Raw genomic sequence first — 26,625 nt, forward strand, 5'->3', positions numbered from 1 at the left:
TCAGTCTGTTTAAAGGTCAGCATCGCCATCTTGTGTTCAAACAATGGTACTGCAGTGAGAAGATATCACGTCCAACCCACTGCATTTGAAGAGCTATGAAAAGTCAAATTTATGACTTATGAGTTAAATTAATGACTAAAATTGACGGTGTTTTGCTTTTCATATATTTACGTGTCTATGTGTTTGTCACATGGGGAAAAAATACGATTGAATGTCAGGGTGACGTCAATTTGAGGCTCCCTCATGATTTGTAATAAAATATAAAGTTCACATCAGGCAGTAGCGTTTTGCCAATTTTTTTCTAAAAAAATATTATGTAAACAGGAAAACTATATCAGAATGTTTTGTTTTTCTTACTTGCTGGAGGCACACTGGACATTGGTCAACACAGTGAAGTTATTCCTTACACTTCGGAGGCTTGCCAGAACCTAGAAAAGACAAAGTCAGTTTTTGGATTTATTGTTCCATAAAATCATTTGTTTTCTGATATGAACTATTAAGTTTCTATAAACTATATATACAATACAAGATCATATAATTATGAAGGTATATATATATTTTTTTTTTTCAATCTCTGTTATTCAGCATTCTCTCACACACCTTCTGAGAAGTAAGTGTTCAGAAAAAAAAAGGCTCTTACCTGAGCAAAAGGCGTTACGATCAGGTCATCACCATGTCTGAAACGACACCAGATTAGAGCTGTTGTAAATTCTGACTTCTACTGCAGGAGGTCACGATGAAAGAAAAAATGTGAACAACAACAACAAAAATAAAGAGACATTAAAGAGGAAGAGCAGCGTGTGGGAGGATGGTCAGCGTGGGTCAAAAACTCAAGTCTCTGGTTGGTTTGATAGAATCTGCCCATGTGAGGCATAATAAAGTGAGATGGCACAATGTTAACACCGACTTCACTGAACACACCTTTCGTTTCCATGAACCAAACTTTGGCCCAGAAACTCGCTCTTATTGATAACGTGCCAGAGGAGAGAAAAGAAAGAATTTTAGAGATTCTAACCACAAAGTCTTTTAAGTCAGTTTTGCTCATGATGAGACAACAGCTCATGTTTGTACTGTTGCTGCCTCGTCTGTTAAATGTGTTACCTTGGTAAAGACTTTCCAGTAAAAAAAAGGTAAAGCTGTCTTACAGTGAGAAAAAGTGGGAAATATTTTCTTAATTTACACATCATTTATTCTGTAAGCCATGCTATCTGTGAGAGTCACTGTCCTGGTCCCAGGCTGGTTCAAGTAGGAATACTAATAGAATTACACTTAAAATATAAAACTTAAAATAAATCTGGGATCTAATGACAGTGGTGATCATTTAATAAATGTCTGAATCCATCAACACTGCACTCTAGGGACGTCATCGTTATATCACAGCAGCATAATCATGTTAGCATGTTACTTAATTACAAAGCTCATACGTATAATCTCACTGTAATTATGTGGCCCGACTTCATGCAAGAGTGCACTGAAATAGAAAAATGCAGATCCTTCTGTCAGCAATTTTAGTCTATCTCTATCTTATGCACACTTGTGAAAACTGTGAGTTTTCATGTGTTTTTTTTTTACTCACAATTCAGAGGCGATGGAGGAGTTCCGTGACATGGACTTAGGTGACAGATCATAGTCACTGTCAGAGCGGTAGAGGAACGACTCTCTGCGCTGGTTATGACCAGGGAAGTTGGTGTGGAGGACCAGACCAGAGCCCGGGGAGGCCTGGGGGTCCAGCGGGCTGCAGCTGGCAGACGGACCATTCTCCACATCAAAACTGAAAAAAAAACAGAACAAAGTCTGAGATTATTTTCTGTCATTCGCTTCAGTCGCGTGCAGTTTAAAACAATAAATCAGAGAGAAATGAGATGAACTCCAGAAAGGAAAACATCAGATCTGGACTTAATCATAAGACAACCTCAAAATGATACAGTAATAACTGGCTTTTCCTGTAATTTCGGCAAAAAGCTTTTGGCCAATAAACCTCAGCCTCTGTGACCTTTTACAAAATAAACTTAAATCTGTCAAATCATTCTGAAAATATGTGTGTACATTATCAGAAAAGGCAAAGGCAAGTTATTCTGTGTGCACCAACATCCCCTGAAGAGGGAAGTCTTTTCCACTCTCTATTCATCCATCCATCCAACACACACACACACACACCCCCCCCCCCCCCCCCCCCACACACACACACACACACACACACACACACACACACACACACACACAATTCTAGTTGGCATGACCGGGCAACAAGGGGCAGAGTGACATGTGAGAGTGCACAGTGTTCCTTCATGAGAAGGAGGCAGTGAAGGAATCTCATCATTAAGGAGAAAGAGGAGAATCATTATGATGGTCATTTTAATTTAAAAAAATTTTTTTTGAATCTTTCCAGACATCACTTTCAAAATAAACAACAAGCACAACATTGTTTTTGTGGATTTTCCAGTGTCAGGTGTGAGTGGTTTCTCTTTGACTACTTTGTTCTGACGTCACTGCTCAGCTCTGTATAGTAAATACACAGCAGCAGCAGCATGAACCCTGATGACACAGCAAACCCAAAAACAAAAACAAACATTCATTGAAGTCATATTGTGCTGCACCTCTCTTCAATCTATCAATGTACAAAGATTTCTGACTAAAATGCAGTTCTTATGAATATGGCAAACAAGTAACATGGGCTTTTGCTTTCAAGTATTTGTAGGACACTTGGGAATTGTTAGATTTTTAGGAAATATGCACGCTTTTTTCATCTGGATTTCAGGGTAAAATTAATGTCTTGTTTTTTTTTATGTTATGAGGAATTCCATCACTTTCATCTCAACAGACATAAACGATGTACAATGACCTTTCAAATACATTTACAAAAAAAGGGAGACATATAAGGAAAGAAATGCAAATATATTCCAATGGAAACAAGCTAATATTAGACGCTTGTGACTTCTATGTAGCTGCATGTACTGTAGATGCTGAGAAAAATGTCGAGGAGCAATAAAAACCTGATCAACAAAACTTTCAGAGAATAAAAAACCTCCACACCACGTAATTCCTTGTAATGTTTCAAGTTAAACTTTTGTTCACTGTGTCACAGACAGAAGCGAGAACCAGTGTGATGTTGTTTTTTTTTTAAAAAACCTTGCTGTCATCGACCAACAGAAATGTGGGAGCTGTACAAATAACGTTCTGGCTAAAACATGACCTAAATCCTGACAGTGTAAATGTTTGTTGAAGCGTCCACACATCAGGGCCTGCACCACTCTCCATTGCTACATCCCCTGCGTTTATTTTAAAGAAGAATTTGTGCTGAATTAAATTTTACAGAAAACTGTGAAAGATAATTATATTATATTATATTTTATTATATATGTATATTTTCTTGCATAAGAAATGTGTAAAACCAGTTATACACACGCATTCTCATGCATGCCTGCACTATGCAACATACATTAAATGCTTGGCTTCTTCTGGCCTCAGGTCAATCCACTGCTTTGTGTGTAAAGATCATCACGTGTCGGGGCGGCTCATACTGGAGTCAGAGCAGGCGAGTCTGGTCAACTACACATCTAACAACTGAAAAGACCTCTGTGGAAAATAATTATACTTGGCTACTTAGGGAAATTGCAATACTTCAATAACAATTTATATTACAGTAATTGAATTATGTCAACCCTTTAACACCTAAGCCTTGAAATGTCCATCTGGACTTTTATTTTTGCTTATTTTAACCATAAAAGGGCCATAAAATGTCCTGTGAGTAAGTGTTTTTGCCATTTTTCCTTTCAATCTCTGGCAGTTATTTACAATTTACTGCATGTTTAGATAGTGTATTAACAATTTAAAATGAAGAAAAACACTGTAGTTGTACATGAACACCGTATTTTGTGTGTTAAATTTGAAATGTACAGAGGAAAAAAAAAATTAATGAAAACTTTTTTTTTTTTTTGAAATCTCGAGCCCCAGAAGTAACATGAGAAAAAAAAATTAAGAAAAAAAAAAAATGTATTTGAATTAATTTTTTTCTCATGTCACTTCGGGGGCTCCGTAGAAATATGAACAGTATAAAATATATTTATAATAACATTTGTTTGAGTTTTTGTCTCAATGTTCAGAAATAGGCCAAAAAATGGAAACTATGTACAGGTGTGTTTTTCCAACTCTCTCCTCTCTGGTGACAAAGACACTAATTCGTGGTCTGCCTGCAACAGCACGATTGAAAATACCATAATAACCACACGTTGAATTTGACTTGCAAATTCTCAGCTTTCAGAGACCTTTTTGGATAGCACAAACTGTTGCGTAATTAAGGTAACTTCATGTCGTCACGTTTTCTGTCCATCAATAATTTCAATTAACTGGTTTGCTCAACTTTCTCTTAGGACAGAAATGGAAGGTGTTTTTAAGAAGGTCAAGAAATGTCCTCAATGCCTTTTCTGTCCACAAAAAAACACAATTGTTTTTCTTTTCTTCCCAAAACAGCTCTGACTGAATTGTCATCAGTATGATGTGTTTTTAGATGAACAGCCACTAACTGCTGTTAAATCAACATCAGCTCCCCGCTGACCACGAGCTGTGTCATATCCTCATGTCGGTCTCACACAGTCATGTGAGTCATGTATGAAGTGAACAGCAGGAGTGCAGGTGTCACCAGAACATGAACAAAATGGAAAAATAGGGACAGCTGCGTCATAACACACACACACACACACAAAGGAGCGTGATGGCTACTGTGTTATGTAAGCACAGATTGTCATCCTGAAGCTCAAGCACCATCTACAGCTAGAAGACCATCATTTGATTTTTTTTTCTGAATTACACATTATGCTCTTACTCGTTTTGCGGTTGTAAATATAAAAGGCACTTTGATGCCTAACTGTTGTTTATTAAGTATGTGACCTCAGTACTAAGTTGAACACTAATTTCAATAAATCAAAATGAACTGAAGATGAGTCATGTCATGTTACAAAACACTGTTTTGGTTCTAAGGGGTTTTGTTTTAGAAATCCAAACACTGACAGGTAACAGAGGTACTTAGGGTAGGCAAAATAAGCTCACACCTACACCTTTACACTCTGTTTCTTTATGTGCAGAATGCTGCTATTTAATGTATTGGAATCTGTGTTTAATATGTGTCAATATACATATGCATCTGCATTTATTTGTGAATACCTGTGACCAAAACTAACTCCTTTGGATGACTGCTACTACATTTTTCTGACAAATATTGCATGTTGTATTTTGCCTACAATTAATTATCATAACAAGGAACAATCAAAGACAGAATAATTACATTGCAGCAGTGATTTGCTTCTTATGTTACTTCCAATTGTGATTTCAAACTATTAACTGGTCAACGATTAATGACAACAACAACAACCTCCAACAGAAGTTTGAGCTTTTCATTTAGTTTGTGTCTCTGTAATTGTTTTTTTTTTGTCTTTTAGCCCAGATATGCTTACAACATAAGCATTACAACGTATTTGTCTGGGAGTCTATTCTCACATGCTTTCCCTTTGATCCAACATATCTCTAATAGTTTTTTTTTTTTTACAATGTCACAGACATACACACACACAAGATGAAAACTTCCAGTCATTGCTCTGTAAAGTAGCAGCAGAGGCTCCTCGTTGAATGCAGCGTGAGAGCAACGACTGTTTATCCAAACTACCGAGACATGAAAACATCCACAGGCTAAATACTTTAATGCAATTATGAGCTGCCGAGCTAGGGGAGGAAAAAATCTGTCAAACTGGCTCGACTTAAAGGAATCCGACACTGTGTGAATGAGGTGGAAAAAGGTCAAAACGTCACCGGGTTGACGCACATATTTGTGTTGAGGGTATTATGACGCGTGTGACACCGGGAACCAATGGGGATGTGGACGCAGGAAAATCCTTGATAATGGACATAGTCTCCAGCCAATTCTAATAATAATGATAAAGGGGTTATTCAGGCGTGTCTGTGGTGTTACGTTTCACTAAAGCAATCAGGAAGTCCTCACTCTGACCCTGAAATCATTTGCTCTGGTGACATGACATTCCTTTCCCATGATCCGGATGCGTCCGTCTCACGGATGAGCATATACTGACTGACTGCGCGATGAATATGCTACGAGGATGACAGACTCGGTGACAGGGGACGAGAAGTTTGGTCACTGTTTGGTGTTCGGGAAAACCACAATTTTTGTTTGCTGCTGCTGCTCTTGCCACTTTAAAAGAATCAAAGTGAAACATCGACAGCGTGCTCCAAACCAAACTCAAGCAAAGAGAAAACACAGCGAGAAGCCACTTGGATTAAAACAAAATGACCAAATAACAGCTTGTTTCTCTACACGTGAGGGAGAGGGATCCCTCCTCTGTGGCTCTTCCAGAGGGTTCTCCCATATTTATATTCCCTGTATCATGTTTTTCCTCCCTCAATGTCAGGGTCTACTGAAAGAGGATGTCACTTGCTGTACAGACTGTAAAGTCCTTTGAGGCACATTGTGTTTGTGATGTTGGGCTATACTATAAACACAATTGACTTAAAGGTACAATGTGTAGTATTTATGGGTTTATAAAACCCAAAATCCACTTTTTTATACATATTATGTGCTCCTGCATTGTCTAGTCGCTGTATAATAGTTTTTGTTTCAATTTCGTAGTGTTTCAAAAAGTCATGTTAAATAACATGACCGCGGACCGCGGTTGCATAGCCACTGTTAGCAGCGAGACTTTATGTTTCTACCGGAGCCTGGTAAGGACAAACGCGAGAGAACAAAACAAGCGTCTCTTTACTTGTAGCGGAAGTCCCGCCTCCTCTCTCTCCGCTTCGTCTGCTACGGCCGCGGTAGCTCGCCCTCTCCCTCACATCACGAACCTCATCTGCTGACACGGAGAAAGACGACAAGGACGACATTTGACCAGCTGCGGATACCGTAGCGCTCAGGGAAGGGAGGGGGTGAGCAGAGCAGCAGGTCTTTGTTGTAAATTTCAGCCTCTCCTCTAGATGGCACTATAAACTACTTATTTCCCCTTTAACAGTGTTTTTTTTTTGTTTTTTTTCTTTGTAATTTGGTTCAGTTTTGTTTCCACAGCAGGTGTCTTTGTATGGATTTAGATTTGTGTCAATATTAAAAAAAATTGAATAAAAAAAAACACTTTTCACAAAGCAAATAAAATGTAATTAATGATTTAATCATTCAAAAATATTGTATTTTATTGTTTGAAAATACACTTGGGATGACCATTTCTATAAATCCACAGGTAAACGATGATCCAAGTGAAATCACAGCTAGCAATTCCAAAAAAATGCATAAAACCAAATAGGAAGATAGTAAGAATATATATATAATAAAAGCAACACAGAGGAAAGACCACACAGATAACCTGGAACTAAAGGTGAGTGACAAATATTGAATCCTTGTTTTTCCGTGGAAATTGCTCAGCTTCCTAAAGTTCTAAGACAATGGTGTTGTTTCAGGTTGGCAGTAAGCAGCTGTGAAGACTGGCTCTCATTTACTGGTAAGACTGGACAAGTGGGTATCCTGTCTGCTGCTGAGCTCAGTGACGGGGAAAACATGTCCACACACAGTGACAGTGACACTTTTTTTAGGTGGATTTACTGATGCTGAAATTGAATTTGATATGAAACAGAACAGATGCATCTTCAGAGGCTGCCTCTACTTTATGGTTTCAGTCGTTTTCATTTGTCTTACGAGTGGATGTTGAAATCGCTGTTGATATTTTTACATAAATACTATATTAACAATATGAAAAGTGTGTTGCACCATTCATTTTGAATTCATCTGCATAAACGTAAACATAAGAACTGACATGAAATATTTTAAAATCAATTAAGTGAAGTCTCCAGTCGAAACATGAGTCTAAGGCCAACGGCTCTGTTTTATAGTTCGTGTCACTCACTTATACGACGTGTCTGGTATGTGTGCACTTGCAGTATGTGTTTAGAGCAGAACTCACATAGCACAGCTTTAAGATCTAAATCAAGTCACAATAATTCAAATATTTGACAGGAGATGTCATACATATATCACCCAAACCTAATCTGGAGATTTAAGTGGTCTGTCTCATTTAAGGGTAGAGAGTTAAGCTGACATGTTTTATTCTAGTGTTGATTTTTTTTTCCTATGCCCATGAAATAGCTTCATCTCTGAGAGACTATTTTGGTACAGACGAAGTCTGAGGAGTTAAAGTTGATTAAAAGTAAATGTTTCAATCTTCAATCACTTTGTTGTCAGTGTTTTTAAAAACATCATTCACTTCTCCCTGAAGTTTCAAAAGAAATAGGTGCAGAAAGCAGTGTGGAGCGTCACAGACAGGGAGAGAAGATATTGTTATACTCTGAATGAATCTCTTCCGTCCTGTGTGTTATGGTGAGGGGGAAACCAGTGACCATTTGTCTGTCAGGTTGTGCAAACAAAAGTGCCCTGGTAACACCTAGTGTTTGTCCCAAGTGTTGCACAAAGTTTAAACACTATTTCTTAGACGCACACTGGAATTGAAGTTGTTATTAAAAGAGCAAAATTCCACATCATGGGCAATCATATAGATTTAAAAAAACAACACATCTTTGACATCATGTGCACATAATGTTGGAGAAAAATGTTTTTGAAAAATGTTTTGGGACTAAAGAGGGAGCGAGAGATTCTGTCAAACCAGCTCACTGAAAATGTGCCAGAGTCCTGAAATGCCCCCAGAAGGACTGATGAACTGACAGAGTGGTCCCATCAGGTCAGGCAAAAATAGAAGCTGGATAAGACGCTCCAGAGAAAGCAGCACGTTTTCCCTACATAAATCTGCAGCAGGAAAATGGTGAAGTGCCAGAGTTTAGTGTGAAACATGTGAACGTGTAGGAAGGCAAAAGGGGGGAAACACTGAAACATCATCCCTGTAAAAACAAATCTTCTGATGACACTGAACCCAGTTTAACAGAGCTCCAATTCAGATGATGCATTGTGAAGATATAACAAACTGTATCATCCCAAAAAGTTTTATACAAAGGTTTGTCATCTAGTCTGTCCCTGCAAAGCACACTGATGACAACATGAACCTCAGTTTGTCATCTGGCCTTGAGCGAGCAGGATAAAAATGTCACAGAATCCAAGTACACAAGTATACACTCGTTTTTAATGTCCACGAGTCATTTAGCAATAATATGCTCTCATTTACCATAATTTACAGTGTAGTCACTATGACACAGGAGGAAACACAAAGCAGAACTGGCCGAAGGTGATGACAATGGTTATGAGGAAGGGACAACAGCTACAGACAGCTCGCTTATGAATGATTATTACCACATATTTGAACTGAAACTACAGATATTTTATCTGAAAGACGCCAGACTAGGAAACTTTAAATTGCAGTGTTTTCCATTACATTCACTGGTCTGTACAGTCAGCCTGTGTGTGTGTGTGTGTGTGTGTGTGTGTGTGTGTGTGTGTGTGTGTGTGTGTGTGTGTGTGTGTGTGTGTGTGTGTGTGTGTGTGTGTGTGTGTGTGTGTGTGTGTGTGTGTGCGTGCGTGTGTGTGAATGCGAATTAAAGCTATAACTTTCTGTTTAGTATAGAATTTGTAGGTGAGCCCGACAGATAACAAGAAGTGGAAAGTTTTGTAGATTCACTCAAACTGACACAGTTTTGAAGTACTTCGATTATATTTCCATTTCATGTTTTCTTTTAAATCCCCCTTTTACTTTTTTGTAAAATTACTTTTTAACTGCACCATAATCTGACAGTTGTAGTTAACTGTTGGGTCTCAGATTAGGATTTTATGTGACAGGTATTATTGAGGATTACACTAAGGGTTTATAACCTATTGAAATCAAATCACAAAGGCTGCAGTTCAACCTTTATTTTTTATTTGTTATTATAGTTAGGGTCATCCTAAATGTGTTTTTTAAGCACTTAGAAAGTTCAGAGATGTACAGTTTACTTACTACATGTATTATTTATTACACTCCTCCTCTTTACATTGTGTACAAACAATTTCATTGCATACTATTTTTATTTTATATAATGTGTATTGTGTGCCTGGCTGCTGCTACACTGCTAATTTCCCAGTTTGGGATTAATAAAGTACATCGATACTATTCTATATTCTTTTCTATTACATATTTCACCCAAATTATTCTCATCTATGAGATGTTATCTCTTTTCAGCTGCTCATATCTAAATGATGAAGTGAACACAATAACTACAAACATTAGATCATGGTTTTATACTTTTTTTTCTCTTCACCCATTCATGTCCTGACACTGGAAGTCACTGGAATAACACAACAAATCCGTTTAATCCAGCTAATCCTCGACAAGTCACAAGAGTAAAACGCCTCTTAAGTGTTGATACATCTGTATTAGTTGTAACAATGTTATATATTACCAGTTATCTTATAACTACATTGTACACTTTACACTTTCATAAGTTTGAATGCTTGTTCTCACATGTTTGTCATGCTTGGCACTATAATCCCAACCCTAACCATCATCATCATCATCATCATCGTCATCATCATTGCCTTGAGCGACCCTCACACCACCAGCATTCTTATCATTCTTATCTATATCTTAAAGTCATTATCTCAACTGACATAATCACCATTATCATCATCAAACACACAGTGACGGCGGCCGCTGCGGTTTGAATCTCAGCGCTGGCAAAACACCCACCAATCAAAAGCCGCAACCACATAATCAAAACAGACGAAAGGAGTCGTTGCCACAGTTCTATGTGTTTCCATCTCCATAACACCATGTTACATTATAGGTAAATTGTACTGCAAATAAATGACCAGTGAGCCACAGACGCTGTGACGCACCCCACCCATGGGCATGCAAAAACACAACGCTGTTTTTTCAAAGTCCTGGAAAGAAAAAACGGGTCAGCAAATTGAAGAGAAACCTGGTTTTGAAAACGCTGACGGACTTTTTAACATTTAACAAAACATAAGACGAGGATGAAACAGCAGCCCAGTGTTAGTTTGCTTCATTTTTGTCATACTTTTTGTTGGACTGAAGCAGATGTGGGTAGCATTCGGAGGTGGTTTAGGTTCAATTACCGATTCAAGCCGTATTGCACGAATTGCTGCTCTTTTCTAAGATGAAAGGCTCCACATAATAGTCTGACAGGAGCGTGAAGAAGCTGCAAGTCACGTGGGATTTACTGAAGTCTCAACTAGTGTACAAAATAACATGGATATGTATAAATACCACTGTCCCATTTAATGAAGTTTACAGTCTTGAAAATTACACTCGTCTGCATTCGATGTGACAGAAAAGACTGGAAAAATAAACGGAATTAGCTTTGTTATTATTATGCCATAGGAATCCAGGTCACTATATTTGGTTAAGCAAATCTCTAGATTATCTGATCCAACAAAACAAAACTTTTTGCATGGGACACACAAAGTGTATTGTTTCATTCACAACCCAGAAACCATCAATGGAGCAGCACACCAGTATGTACATGTACAAAACCACGCACACACCAGGGTTAAGGAAGAGGTCATGGAGTAATTAACCCCCCAGCACTCTCGTTAGTCTCATCCACCTGTCTAATGATTCAGACATGCCGCACAGTACAGTGCTCCATCTGTGTGTTTACATCTGCTTTCTTCACCAGAGTCCAGTACTTTCCACAGGAAAGCCTCAGTCACAGAGGCTGGACCCAACCTCAGCCAGAGGTGAACGCCTGGCGACTCTTGACCTTTCAACGTCTCCAGGCTTCCATGATTACAACTAAGTCTGCGTCCCACGGGATATTTTATAATTACAGAAATAAAAACTCAGCATAAGGCACGATGAGAAAACAACTAATACATGACAGTAAGTATCACACCTAATTCTCAAAAGTAACTTTGATGATTTAATGCTGTTGGGCTGCTGTTCTTATGTATAAACTCTGCATTGACTGCCTAAACAAAGTGTTACCCTTAACCTTAACCAAAACCAGATAATCTCCAATCTTAACCTAACCACAATTCAAATCTTAGACCTGAACCTAACCAGATCCAGAGGTAAAAAATAAGCAAGTACACACACACACACACACACACACACACACACACACACACACACACACACACACACACACACTTTTGTGTGTTATAGTAACCCAAGTGGTTCAACTTGTTAACAATCGTGCAGGATTGAGGACAGTCGATGCTCTTACATCCATAACCAACAGCCACAACACGACATGTGAACAAACAGGTGTGTGTGTGTGTGTGTGTGCGCGTGTCCTCTTTTTCAGGTCGATGTACCAGGACTTAATAAGTAGTGACACTATATCCACTCACATTGTCACTTCATAGTTTACTTGATTCAAATTCTAGCACACATCATCATTACGGCGACTGTATCCTGGACTGTATTTCAAGCAACATTGCAACACACTGACAGTGTGAGCAGTCTATATGTACAGTATTTGTCAATTCTGACTTCTGAACTCGGGGGGGTGACATCACTCCCAGTAGATTATGGTGGCGCACAGCAGCGCAGCGGCTTCTCAAACTCAACTTCTTTTTCTCGGAGTAAATGTGCGTGTATGTACTACATGTTTCTTTTGTGTCTATTTATTCTCTTTATTCTATTTATTTGTTGTGTTTCTCCAGGCCTTGAGTTCCAAATTCCCGTCGGAAAGACAATAAAGTACCATCAAAAATCATCACATAAGAGAATATCTACTGTCATATTACTATTACTATATTGCAGTACTGTATATATAATGTATTGTTGATTCACTGATAAATAAAATGTAATTGTCCTGTACAATATTTAGAAAAGTGCACCAGTAATTGGGTAAATTCAAGTACATTTCTGCATATTTGTCCTTTGAGCTACTTTTCTGATGAATTCTGATCATTTAATTAAATATACATGCTGCTGAAAATAGTCAATCATGTGAACCTACAAAGAAAAATACAGCAACTAAGGGTCGGGGTCTCCGGGAGTCTGTATGTTCAGCTGGCTATGGTCCAGCCTACTGACCTGACATTATCTGAATGATGGGTTTTATGCATGGGTTAAAAAGCTGTTATTATTATTATTGGGTCACGCTATAAGCATTGGTTTGTTGATGTTTCATTTGTGATGTGGGTAGGGACATGATACAAGTATGATTTAAGATTTCTCCAGTAATTAACAAGAACATGGCAAAGACTGTTTTCTTCTTTTCTCTTGTAAATCATTGAGAAACTTAACAAGTATATATTTGAGGCCCTGATCTATGATTTATGATGTAGAAACTAATGAAACGTGGTGTCACTGGTGGTTAAAAACCAAATGCATTATGCTCAGACATGAAGCCCTGCTTTGCAACAGAGTCAAAATTAACAACATGAAGAGTTGCTAAAGGCTGGGATGATTCCAGACTGTTCAATGTCACGGTTTTTTTTTGTTTAGTTTTTTTTTAAGACACATCCTACGGCTTGTCTGGCTATCATTGGAGCCACAAAGTCTCTTAACCATTAGCGGCACTGATCTGTGCCGCAGGTGCACCCGTGGCAAATTGCCGTGGGAATAATACACAACTCCTTATATGGACATCACGGGGGTGTGTTTTTATAGGTCACATATTCAGGCTTTAATAAAAAATGTGTTTTTTTTGCATATTCTTACGTCTTGTTGAGTCAAAGTTAGGATTAACTTTATATTGCAATTTCAGTAGTGATATAAAGTAGCAATAATTGTGCAGACGTCAAAAAATGACACCATTTTTCTTCTTGTTCATAAAAACAAACATCAGATTGCTCAGGTTGTGGTTTTAAAAAAGGATATAAGACAATCTATATTACACATTCCTATAATCTCTGTAAATACTATGTTTTAACATAGTAATGGAAAAAAGCAGCTGAAATGCTCTGTGTTCTAACGGTTAACTATAAATGACGTGATAATCTTGTGATAATGTACAAATGAATCATACCTTCAGACCACTAAAGGCTACTTGACTCTTTTGTCATGCAAAATAATAAAGCAGATCTCTCTCTTTCTCTACACAACTGCTGCACTCAAAAAACAACATATTTTGTCACCCAGTCTACAATGCATGTAGCCATAATTTAGCATATAATAATTACTATAATGATGATAGGCCCATGAGAAGTGCTTCATTTATTAAAATAAGGAAGCAAACTATAGAACAAGAGGAGTTTACAGGGACTGAGAAACAAGGTGTTCATCAGCTGTGAAGTCAGGAAATATGTCAAATGACAACCAGTCTCTGATTGTTGTGTGTGTGTGTGTAGTTATCCGAGGGTCCAAACCTGTGAGCATGGCGGTGGTTGGCAGCATGGAGCCTCCTGATGACTTCCTCACTGAAGTCGAAATGAACCCTTCCTCTGGCACAAGGTGAATGCCGGTACATCGCCCCGACACAAGCATGCACACACTACCCGACTCACACACACACACTGTCGCATGTGTTACCACAAAAACAAACGCCTCGAGTAGAACACACCCTGAGTGTTAGTATCGAAAGCACAGCATTTCACACACACACACACACACACACACACACACTGACCAACGTGTGAATGACACAACATCATATCAAGTCAGCAGCATTTGTGATAAGTGCATGCGACTCAGACACACAAGCAAAACCCCTTAAAAGATGTTTTACTACTATTATTAAATTAAAAAAGCACCATCATACACACACACACACACACACACACACACACACATTCAAGTCACTCAGCTGTCACAGTCATACATTTACATGACTGTTACCTAAACGCTCTGTTTAAAAGTTACTCAGCAGATTCTCCATCAGACTTCTCTCTCTCCCTCCAAAAGCAGCAGACATGTATCCAAACACACTTGATATCAAATCACAAACAACTATGACAACAACACGCGTCCATGCGTCACATCAAGAACTCCTCAAACCCTTGTTCACTCCCTCCCTCTCTCTCTCTCTCTCTCTCTCTCTCTACTCAGTGGCTCTCTCACTGTGCTTTCTATTCAGGTTTGTCTCTTCGTCACAGGCTATACTTCCTCCCATTGGTGTGTGTGTGTGTGTGTGTGTGTGTGTGTGTGTGTGTGTGTGTGTGTGTGTGTGTGTGTGTGTGTGTGTGTGTGTGTGTGTGTGTGTGTGTGTGTGTGTGTGTGTGCGTGCGCGCGCCCTGTTCCCTTCAGCACAGCCCAGCAGAGTATAAGGAGGAACACGAAAGCTGTGGAATGGAGTCACTGGAGTGGAGTACTAAGTCATTCATCATTTAGAGTCAGCGTTTAGTGAACTTTTATCACTACGGTTTCTGTGGAAAACAAGACACAAGAGCACACAGAAAACAGTAAGTGGATTTAAGAACAGAATATTCCAGTGCAGAGACACTGCAAAATAAGTTTACATTTTTGATGTGGACAATAGATATTTGATTGTGAACCAATTATTGGACTTTTTAATTGGTTTTTAATTTCAATGTCTTGCTTTTATTGTGTTTATCTGTGATTTCCGCATCATTCGACTCACAGTAGGGCAAATTTGGAGAAGGGAAAACAGATTTTGTTTTAAATACTTCTGCTATTCTAGTATCTAAAGTATTCCTTTAATGTATTTCGATGCCCTTCAACATAAAGCACTTTGAGTTTCCCTGTGTAAGAATAGTGCTATACAAATATATGCCTTACCTTATACAATGTATACCAATATCTATTAAATACTAACAATGTAATAATTAAGAAATTAAGTAAGTATAGTGCATGATTAACATATGATCATAACTTTAATTTCCAATAAAAACTGCCTTCTAAAAACCTACTTTATTTACACAAAATATTCAAGTAGTATTGCATAGAGCTGCTTCAAAGTTTATGAAATGAGTTTTGTTACAGCAAACAGAAACATGCGAGTGTGGATTCAGTGGAAATGCAGGACTACCTTAAGTGTTAGTGTGAGTCAGTGGGAGGAGAAGGTGCCATCTGGCACCATCACAGGATGCCAGCGTGCCAGATGACTCTGTGCAGCACAATCCGTGTGATGGATCTCATTCCAAGCGCTTAAATCACAACAACTGAGGTGACAGTTTTGTAAGAAATGATTGCACATATAGGAGGAAGTGCAAACAGTGTCAATACACTTCATCTTTATCTAATTACCATCAACTATGTAATACACTCTTAGAAATAAAAGTGCTAAGTAGAACCCTATAAGGTTCTTCGGCTTGTAATCATAGGAGAACCCTTTTTGGCTCCAGGTAAAACCTTTTTATTTTCTGCGCCATTACCTTGTTTATGAAGCCCTGAAGGTTTGAAACAAACAGTTCAGCCACTGTTGAGATTGCTGTGTTTTATTGTAATCTCAGGCTCAGCGGGATTCAAAAAAAAAAACAGTCCGGTTACATAAACAGCGGTTCTCCTGAACAGCGGATCCTCCTGGTCCGGGCACAACCGGTTGCGCACATTGTACTTTTCAGCTTACTGTATTCACTTCACTATCGTTGGTTTTGCATTTATTTACAAATCCATGGTTTTCACGTTGGTATTTATGAAATCCGCTATAGCGCGCGTCATTAGCGTACTCCCATCATGCCTTTCGCTGTTCATGTACGCGCCGAGCAAGTCGATAACGTGGACGGCTTGTTCACATAACTGAGCGGAATTATGGTAGTGACACTACTGCGCATGCTCTATGGGCCCGGAACCCGGAAATAAACGCGGAATTCAAAAACTTTTTTGGCATATGCGCTGGGTGAGTAGCTTCAGAGGAATGAACGGAAGCAAAGGGGCGGTGCTCTATCCAGGATTTATTATACATCCATGCTGACGAGAGCTTCAGTAAGGAGAGATTTCTATCGACTCATTTACAGCAACTAGGGGGTTTATGACCATAAAAACAAGTTAATGTATGTAAGTAGACCTCCATAACTAACATATATGTGCGATAGGACCACTCTATGTGAGCTTTAATACAAATATGTACTTAGCTTTACTTGTGCATTAAAATAAATAAGTAATAATAATTCAACCATCTCATTTATCCATCTTGTTTAATCATGTAATTGATATTATTTGATTTAACTGCAATAATGCATAACTTCTTTTAATCTTTTAATGTTATAATTTCCATAATATACACCTTTGAAGCAATTAAGCAACACAGCATTTCTATTAGTCTTCAGGAACTAATGTAATTTGACTAGGGGATGTTTGTAAAAAAGGAGGATACTGGAAGTGTGGGTAACTCTGCCCTTTTTCCTCAGGATTTCCTTTAGTCATTTTGAGACAGAAGGAAGGAGCTTCTATGTAACGCGGTGAGGACGATACAAGTGAGCTCTGTCGTCACTGACTTGGACACGATTCAGTGAGACGACACGTTACACCGACACATGAAAGACACATGAGAGGAGGAGGAGGAGGAGGAGGATCACAGAAGCGAATCACTACTACTGTGCTTGCACTCTGCGGCTCAGCCCACCGCATCACAATAGACACAAAGATGAGAAATGGGAGAAGTGGAAGACGTGGTACGTGTACGTGTCCTTCACAACAATGGCAATGGCCTCCCCTTCTATATGACCTCCTGAGGGTGAACTGCAGAACAACAACATGTAGCTCCTCCCTGAACTACAGTAATATGATATTCATCAGTGTACACTACCGTTCGAAAGTTTGGGGTCACTTAGAAATGTCCTTATTTTTGAAGGGAAGCTCTTTTTTTTAAATGAATATAACATTAAATGAATCAGAAATACACTCTATACATTGTTAAATTGTGGTAAACGACTATTCTAGCTGCAAACGTCTGGTTTTTAATGGAATATGTACATAGGTGTATAGAGTGTTCTAATGGTACATTGTGTTTGCTAATGACGTTAGAAGGCTGTTGGATGATTAGAAAACCCTTGTGCAATGATGTTAGCACAGTTTTGCTGTTTTTTGCTGGTTCTTTGACAAAAGCAAAGTTTGAAGGGCAAAATTATTATTTAGAATAAAAATAATTATTTCTAATCTTGTCTAATGAAAGAAATTCCTAATGTCCTGACTATATTTTCTATTCACTTTGCAACTCTTTTGATGAATAAAAGTGTGAGTTTTAATGGAAAACACAAACAAATTGTATAGGGTAACCCCAAACTTTAGAACGGTAGTGCAAATGTGAAAATAGTTAAAGATGCATTGTGTCATAAATCTAAAGCAACTGGCCATAAAATCCTCCTAATATGTCACAGAGACTCAGGAATAATGTTCATATAACAAACTGAACTCACCAACAACAACAGTACAGACAAAATATTTGCATTAAATACAATATTTTGCAGACTGCAAATCATGTTTGTGTTTTGAAATCATGTTTATGTTTTGAAATCATGCTTTGGCATGTGGCGCCACCTACCGCCGTCTACCAATCATTGCAGTCAGCAGAGTCTCAGCTGCTGAGCAACCACGGGTTGCCAGTTGCGTCAGAAAACGAAGCCAAAAAGACCTCGGTATTTTGAATTTGGATGTAGTAACCGTCTTTGGCCACATTCTAACATATGGCACCTTTAAGATTATCATCATTATTCATGAATTCCTAAGGAAAAGGGGTAATGTGGTAAGGGACATTTTGTTGTTAAATAATGCTTAGGTAAATCAAATTCATGATTTACATCATGCTGATGCAACAGAAAATGAGGTCAACAGGAGCAGCTGAGTAAACAGTGAACAACACTGTAAACTGGAGGATGACAACAAGGATTGTGTTTATAAGGTCAGGTCCTCCTGTGTTTCAATTGTCCATCAGATGTAATATAAACACTATTTGAAGACAGACTGGCAGGGCAGTAAAAACAAAACCCTTGTGACGTGATGAAAACAGCACTGGCTCTAACTGCTGTGTCGTGTTAACAGAAGCCTTTGTTATTTTGAAAAACCTGTTGGTGAAACCTAACCACCACCACCACCATCACAGCCACCCACTGAAACTATTCACTCATGGGCAGGGCACCTGTACAAGATCTAAAAGAAATGTTGGTACTGTAGGATCACTCTGCAAACACCAGAGGGCACAATTGCCTTTCACATAAAAATGATAAGTTTGTTCAAGCTCACATCCACAAGGTGGCAGCATGCAACCGTTTAGCATTGTCCCGTGACTGACAGTGGACATGAAGCTCACAGGACATGTCATGAAAGATAAGCTCTGCCCTGTGTGAAGCAGTCAGATGTGGTTATTAAACAGACCGACACTGTTCCTTCAAATGTTAATTCATTCACCATGGTACAGCACTTACAAATTAAAACCAACAAATATCATTTGAATACCAAGTTAAGGGGATGTGGGGTTAAGTCATTTCATAATTGGAAACTCTTAATTACAGTAATCTCTTATGTGTGGGATGGGAAAAAAAAATTGAAAAACAAAAAAACTCCTGAAACATATACACCAGGATAATACTAAAACATTCTGTGAATGTATAGCTTGCACAGGGTGTCACAAAGAAACAGAAACTGTAATTATACATCGATCTGACTTGCTCTTGATGGCTTAAGTGTAGCCTGTCACATAGCCAGTGGCACACTGCAGCTCCTGTCTTGTAGCATGTCTTTTTGATTTGAATCATTCCATTTAAAGAAACTAGAGGGGGGGTGGGAAGGTGTCTCAGTGAGCCCAATACAAAGACTGCAAATAGAATTTCAGATGTGGTTGACAAAACTCGACGGGCACATCGCCTTTGACGTGTAAGCGCTCTCTCAAATATACACACAATCACGTTAAATCAGGATCAAACGCGAGGCGTAATCCTGAAAGCCTTTAAAATAACAACTGTGAGAATAACAGGACAGACTTCAGAAGGGCAGACGGATAAAAGGAGTTCATCGCGTTGGTGGGAGATAAATGGAGGGAAGGATATGAAAGAAATACAAAGATAACAATAGAAAGAATACAGCACAAATTTGACAAATTCACTGCGCTTAGCGAATAAAAAATATGCTCTCTATCTGAACGTGGTGCGTCAATAAAAAAAATAATGCTGGGAGTCCACAATGGAGTCAAAATGAGAGAGAGATTTTGACGTCTCCTGACCTCACAGCAGACTTCACTGCTCTGACCTCTGACCCTGAAGGAAGGGTTCAATGTCCCACAGAAACCAAGTCAACAGACAGACAGCTCACTTTCTCAGTGGCCTGTGCTCAGCTGGCTTAGTTTCTGAAGCTATACTCATTCTCTCACTACAATTCCCCCTCAATGCATTATGTGGATATTTTTAGACTATGTTTTTGAGCTCATCCTGTGTGAAAGATTTAAATGTAGGCTGTTTCACAGTTTTCCTCCCTTGTTCATTTCAGCTGCAAAGACATTTGTTTCCACTGTTCAGATACTCCTGCTCAGATTAGAGCTGAAACAGTTACTCGATTATTAATGGATCACAAAATTAATTGTAAACTATTTTGATCATCGATTCATCGTTTTGAAGCTTTTTTCAGTTTTAAAACAAGATTTCTGATTGTTTCAGCTTCTTAAATGTGAATATTTTCTGGTTTCTTTGCTCCACATAGCAAATAAATCATTAAAACGGAATCATTTTGGTTTATGGAAAAACGCAAGACATTTGAGAACATCATTTCCCGGTTTAACAAACACTGATCGACATTTTCTGACATTTTATGGACCAACCAATTACTAGATTAATCGCAAAAGTAACCGATGGATTAATAGATTATGAAAAAATGATCATTAAGTTGCAGCTCTAGTTCAAATTAAACTGGAATATACTCAGCATCAAGTCAAGACACGACCCATAATGCAACAGTTAATTTAAAAGCCAGTGGTCACACTGCTGCTTTCCAGGTGTTATGTACTGTGAGTATCGGGGATGTGATGATATTCTTTCTCTCCATATAAGTAGCTGTGTTCTTTGAAATGTAAACACCGGTTTGTTTTGCCACTCAAACTGAGAACCACTAATCTGTTGGATTTGAATAAAAGGCAATTGATACAACAAGATTAGTAAACAAGGCCTGATTGGTTGGTTGCTATGGATGGTGATCGCCGTGGTAAAATGTAGGTGAAATCATTTTTATTTGGCATAAATTACAATTTTTTTGTAATGCTTCATTCCCTCATTTGTTTCCCTCTACACTGCTGTCATGAGTACTTCTCAGGGTTATAATAAATCTTGAGGTAATTTGATGAGTCAATAGTTTAGCAGCAAAAATGAGTGTTGTTGCATGAGTTAAGTACTGCGAGCAGCAGGTTAGGGTTTGTCATGTCTATAAAAGTGGCTTTGTCGCTTAAGAATCATTAAAATCACAGCTTGCACAGTCTGGATTAGTTTAAAGTCATGTAAAAGAATTCAAAGTTCTGTGATTATTGAGATGAGGCAGTGAAACCTCATATTGGAGAGTGAAGAGAGAGGGAAAAATATAATCTGAGACAAAAAAAAAACCAACAACCTCAATGCTCATGCATTCAAGAAAATGGAAAAGAAATTGAAATGGGAAGATAGCACGGCAAAACAAACGCTTATCCACAAGCTGCTACATTTGATTTTCAGATTATGGGAGAATGTAAAATCAGCAGGTGTCTGTCTTGCTGGTTCTGACACAGCATAGCTTTATCGCCCACCCCCCTCTCCCCTCTCCCTCCCCCTCCATTCGTAAATCTAATTCTCTCTGAAAAACAGGGCAATGCCAGTTCCCCTGTGATTAACCTAATCCCAAGTCACAGAGTTGGTCTCCATTCAGTGCCAACATCATACCATATTTGACGTCAACAGCACTCACACTGTGATAGCCGCAGGCCATACTCAAACAAAATGTGGGAATTTTAAGCAGAAAGCACTGCGGTAAAACCCACCAAAAAAACAAATGCTGCCAATGGATCCACAGTTTAACATGCTGCAGCTTGACTACAAGTACTTGAACAATGTGCAATCATAGTGAACTGAACACCTTGATGATCTTGGATGCTTGCAACCCATAAGTCCACATGTGAATAATCTTATGTACATGTCATGTGGAACAAGATGTTTGGTGTAAAAGGGACTGACACTGGGAATCATTGAGTTAAAATATCTACATGTGAAAGTTTTTATTTACTGTTTTTATCAGGTGCACAGCTCTGTACTGGTCAGGCTAGAGGATCTGTAGGAGTGTGATCCATAAAGTGGTTCAAAAACACTGATTCACTTTAGGTTCATAGGTCAAGGAGAATGGAAAAAAGGAAAATGTTCATCACTCAACGAGTTTTGAAAACACTTAATTTGTTCTGAACATATGAGAGGCTCCACTGCAGCTCTGAATCACCACATAAACTGAACTTGGGTTGTAGATATGATTAATCGGAACATAATTATGTTTCTGGGATTTGCTGCACAAGAAATAATCAAAAACATAATACTCTTACAGGATGAGCCTTTTTCGCATAAAATGACTGAAACCCCTGAAAAGGACATGCTTCTCTTGTAAACATCACATTACACTTGTAAAATAACATGAGAAGCAGAAACCATCTCAGCTAAGAGTATCACTCCTTAAATGTCTAATAAATACCCCCATTACACAATGTAAACACGAGTGTGCAGAGACGTTGCAGCGATTGAGTACAGATATGCACATTCGTGAGCCGACATGGCTGTAAGTGAATACGACGACAGGGAAATGGGAGACAGAGTATTTCCAGCTGTGGTCGAACACAGAGTAAACCACTGAGCTGACACTACAAAAGGAAAGAGGAGTTTAATGAGAATGACATGCTGTGTCCCAACAGCAATTATATTCATATGCAAAACTGCACACTCTCACAGACATCAGCACAGGTTGAATAGTCTGAATAGACAACCCCGTCTCCTAGAAATGACATCCATATACAACACAATTTATACCTTTGAAGGAAAACACAATGCTGCCCTGATTACAATCTCTGCACGGGTAATTTGGGAACATCACCAATACAAATGCATCTGGTAATTTACAAGAAATGTCCATACTGAATATATCAGTCAAACGACTGTGTGTTTCAGGCACTTAAATCAGGTTAGTACAAGACTGTAGTCTGCTTTAATAGAGAGTCTACAGTGACTAAACTAAATCACGACATTAATCTCGACTACATTGCAGTAAAACACATCCACATATGCAAACATCACTCTCGTATATGGATGGCATATAAATCATGTATATAGCACTTAATTCAAGAAGAAAAATGTTACCTCTGCACATAATTCAGGCAGCAATTAAGTTTGTCGCCACACAACGCAATTAGGGGGAAATCATTTAAAGGTCACATAGAGTGGTCCTGTTGCACATATATGTTAGTTATGGAGGTCTACTTACATATATTAACTTGTTTTTATGGTCAAAAACCTCCTAGTTGCTGTAAACTAGCAGATATAAATCCTCTTTTCTGACAGTGTTTTTCAGCCGCGATGTTTCAGAGTGAACTTTCACCCCCAGAAGACAGAGTCTTGTGATTGGCCAGTACTATCCAGCACATCCGTTCTCAGAAGCGCAGCGCCCCCCTCTGGAACGGCGGATGCACTGCTCCTCATTATCAAAACATTGTTTTAACAGTGTTTAAAAATAGCTTCTTCACGACTCCCCGCCGCAGTCCCTTTTATGACTTTAAACCGGAGTCAGACCCAGAGTCAGAAGACACTGTCGCTCGTGAAACACCTCCACAACGGACGTTATTCTTCTTCTGCGGTTCAATGTACGCAACCGGATGTGCCCGGACTACCGCCCCGGAGCAGGACGATCGGTTGTTCAGGAGAACCGCTGCTTACGTAACTATTAAGGGATTTTCAGTGATCTCGTTGAGCCCCTAGATTACAATAAAACACAACGTTCTCAGCAATGGCTGAACTGTTTGTTTCGAACCGTCAGGCTTCATAAACAAGGTAATGACGCAGATACACACCAAAAAAAACAGCGATAATAGGAACTTCCGGTCTAGTTCCGCTTTAATAATATATAAACAATTTATTGGAGCTGGAGTTGCAACAGTTGTATTCATGTTGAGGCTGATCAGTGGTAACAAAACTGGGTCACAACTTTTTCTTTTCTTCACATACCAAACCCAGGAGTGATGGCGCTAACAGAACGGGTTGACGGGACCTTCCAGACCTTGACTGTGTTGGGAAAAATGTATCCCATTTGTTCTCTGCAAGTCCCAAGTCACTAACTTACTTGTTTTGATTCATCAATGAGGAAAGTGTTAGGACTGGTTATGACCACAGCAATCTGTTTAAGAAGTCGCCAACAAACAGATGTTGCATCCCAGTGTCATCCATCTTAGGACAGTTTGAGAAAATGTGCCATCTCTGCATGTGTCACTAGAAAACTACCCTGAGTTTCACCGGCTCAGACTGGCCCAGAGAAAATCACTCTTCATGCTCATGACAGTCACCTTCGAGGTTACAGCACGTCAGCCATTTTCAGCAGACAAGATGAGACAAAAAGTGGGTTTCAGCCAATTAAAAAAACAATCCTCAGTGTGTTGTTCAGAAGAGAGCAGAAAATCAGCAGCACTGCCAAAAACCATCCTGCGTCCAGACGAGAACAGAACAATCAGATCAAATGAAAACAAGTGTCCCATATGTGCAAATGCTCATAAGCCACAGTGATGAACATGACATCTGTTCCATGACAGTTTTCTGTTCCAGAGCCATGAAGCACATCTCTGTCTGTGGCTGTTCTGCCGACATTGATGCTGTTCCTCTGTCTCTGTCTCAGTTCAGGTCTACTGGACCATACAGGTCACATTTCATCCCCCAGCCCCAAGTAAACAAAGTATATATATATGTACACGGGCCACCATAACAGCTCATAAACAATTGTGCTACATTGACAACAAGAATAACATCCACTGGTCAAATTATTCAGGCTTAGGTTTTTTATTAAAGAATATTTTTGATTGAGCTCTGAATGAAAGAAATACTTAACCCCATGAACTTTAATTGACTTGAATGTCTTCTTTCAGTCGGGAATGAGCGGGCAAACATCCAAACTAGATTCAAACTAGGTTTTGGTGCATGTTTATGACAAAGACAAAACAGGAATCATGAGGTTAAGGTGTGAAAAGATGCATGCAATCCAAATACTGTAATGTAAGTCAATGAGAGGACTCCCAGGTAGCCAGAACATAAACTACAACCCTGTAATAAAGTACCAACTATGGCACAGGGGATTTTTTTCAAGTCTACGACTCCATTTAGATTTTCATCTTTGTCTTTTTTTGTCACCGTCCATGTGTTCATGACTTTTGTACGGTCTCATCCTGGTCGTTAAAGGAACTCCAAGTAAGGTTTAGGTTAAACAACAACTTTAACTGAGAACAAAATTCACAAGAGTTCCATTGTTGCACATCACTGATGGTTACAGTACAAGCGGATGTGGGACATTTCCTTAGTCGTTGCTTTGAATTAACAAGAAGGTCTCATCCATTTTTAACTAGCTTCAACACTATAGACCTTCAACTACAGCATCTACTGTATCTCACCACAGCCTTCTGTGAAACCTGTGAATATCACGTCATCCGCTCCTTAGCAGTGTAAAATGTTTTTCTCACAGTTGTGGTTTTTCATATCCATTGGGATCCACTTGCAAAAAGTAAAAAAAAACATCACATTATCTTTGGTTTTCCTGCAGCAGCAGCACATGGTACAAAGCAATTAGGACAATACTATACAGCAACAACACAGACACACAATCCTTACTATTGAGAGCCGCGTGGACGTAAAGTACTGATGTGTGCCTTGACACTTGAGACGGCATGTATCGAAGGGCATCAAGCAAACAAACAACTGCAGCTGAATCTGTTTTTGCACCAATGCCCACTTTTTGCCTCATTTGTCCGTTCAAAGAAACCTTCACAATGCAGCACGTGAAACTGCCTGGCAACATGTGGGTTCAGAGGGATTTGACTCGTGGTTCATGGTGGGCCATTGTTGGCTTTTGAAAAACTGAGTGAGTCAGTGTGTGTGTGTGTGTGTGGTTGCTACCGTCAGAACAGGACGACCTTTCCATTGGAGAAACTCACTAATGGATCAAATATCATTTATAGTGCACTAATTCCATTGATGTAATGACAAAAGCATTTTTCTCCGGTATAAAAAAAGTGTGAAACAATCAAATGGTCAAGTGTCAGTCAAATGACTGGAGCAGTTCTTTTTATGTATGATTAATTCATGAATTACAAATAAAGACATGGCTTCAATAAGAGGATTATGATTGAAAAAAGTAGACAGTGGTATATTTAGAAATGACTGAATATTACTGTATGTGTGTACTTTTTATTCATCCCTGTAGGGAAATTTCTTCTCTGCATTCAATCCGTCCTCTCCACAAACTAGGGCCAAATTCACGATTATTGCGATATGATTGGCAATATTAGAGGGAATGGTCATTTTAACATCATTCTTCTCCCTTTCATTCAAAAAACATAATTAAAATGATTGCTGTGTGAAATGTGTGCAGATCTGTGAGAAACAAAGATGTTCTCTTCAGTCTGTAGAATAAGATGTGTATAAAGCAAGACAATAATGAACCTAAAACTATATTTTAACATAGGGCCGCACAGTTGGTTTGGTCTGCAGCAAGAAGACTCGGGTTCGCGACCCAGTCGGAACGAGGGCCTTTCTGCATGGAGTTTGCATGTTCTCTCCGTGTGTGTGTGGATATTAGGTAAATTGGACACTCTAGAATGGTTGTT

The 26,625-nt window shown here is 38.9% G+C and overlaps 1 protein-coding gene across 1 annotated transcript in view; it reads right to left on the reverse strand.

Moving 5' to 3' along the window:
• The window catches only part of pde4ba (phosphodiesterase 4B, cAMP-specific a), a gene marked incomplete at both ends in the record, with an annotated part of 141,656 nt that overhangs the window by 54,878 nt on the left and 60,153 nt on the right, over window positions 1–26,625 (reverse strand). The window contains 3 exons of the mRNA XM_083887613.1: window positions 358–428; window positions 641–677; window positions 1,577–1,771. Of these exons, the coding sequence (XP_083743739.1) occupies window positions 358–428; window positions 641–677; window positions 1,577–1,771 (303 nt within the window). The remainder of the gene's footprint in view (window positions 1–357; window positions 429–640; window positions 678–1,576; window positions 1,772–26,625) is intronic.

The sequence above is a fragment of the Microchirus variegatus genome (assembly GCF_963457635.1).
Source record: "Microchirus variegatus genome assembly, chromosome: 4".
Lineage (NCBI taxonomy): Eukaryota > Metazoa > Chordata > Actinopteri > Pleuronectiformes > Soleidae > Microchirus > Microchirus variegatus.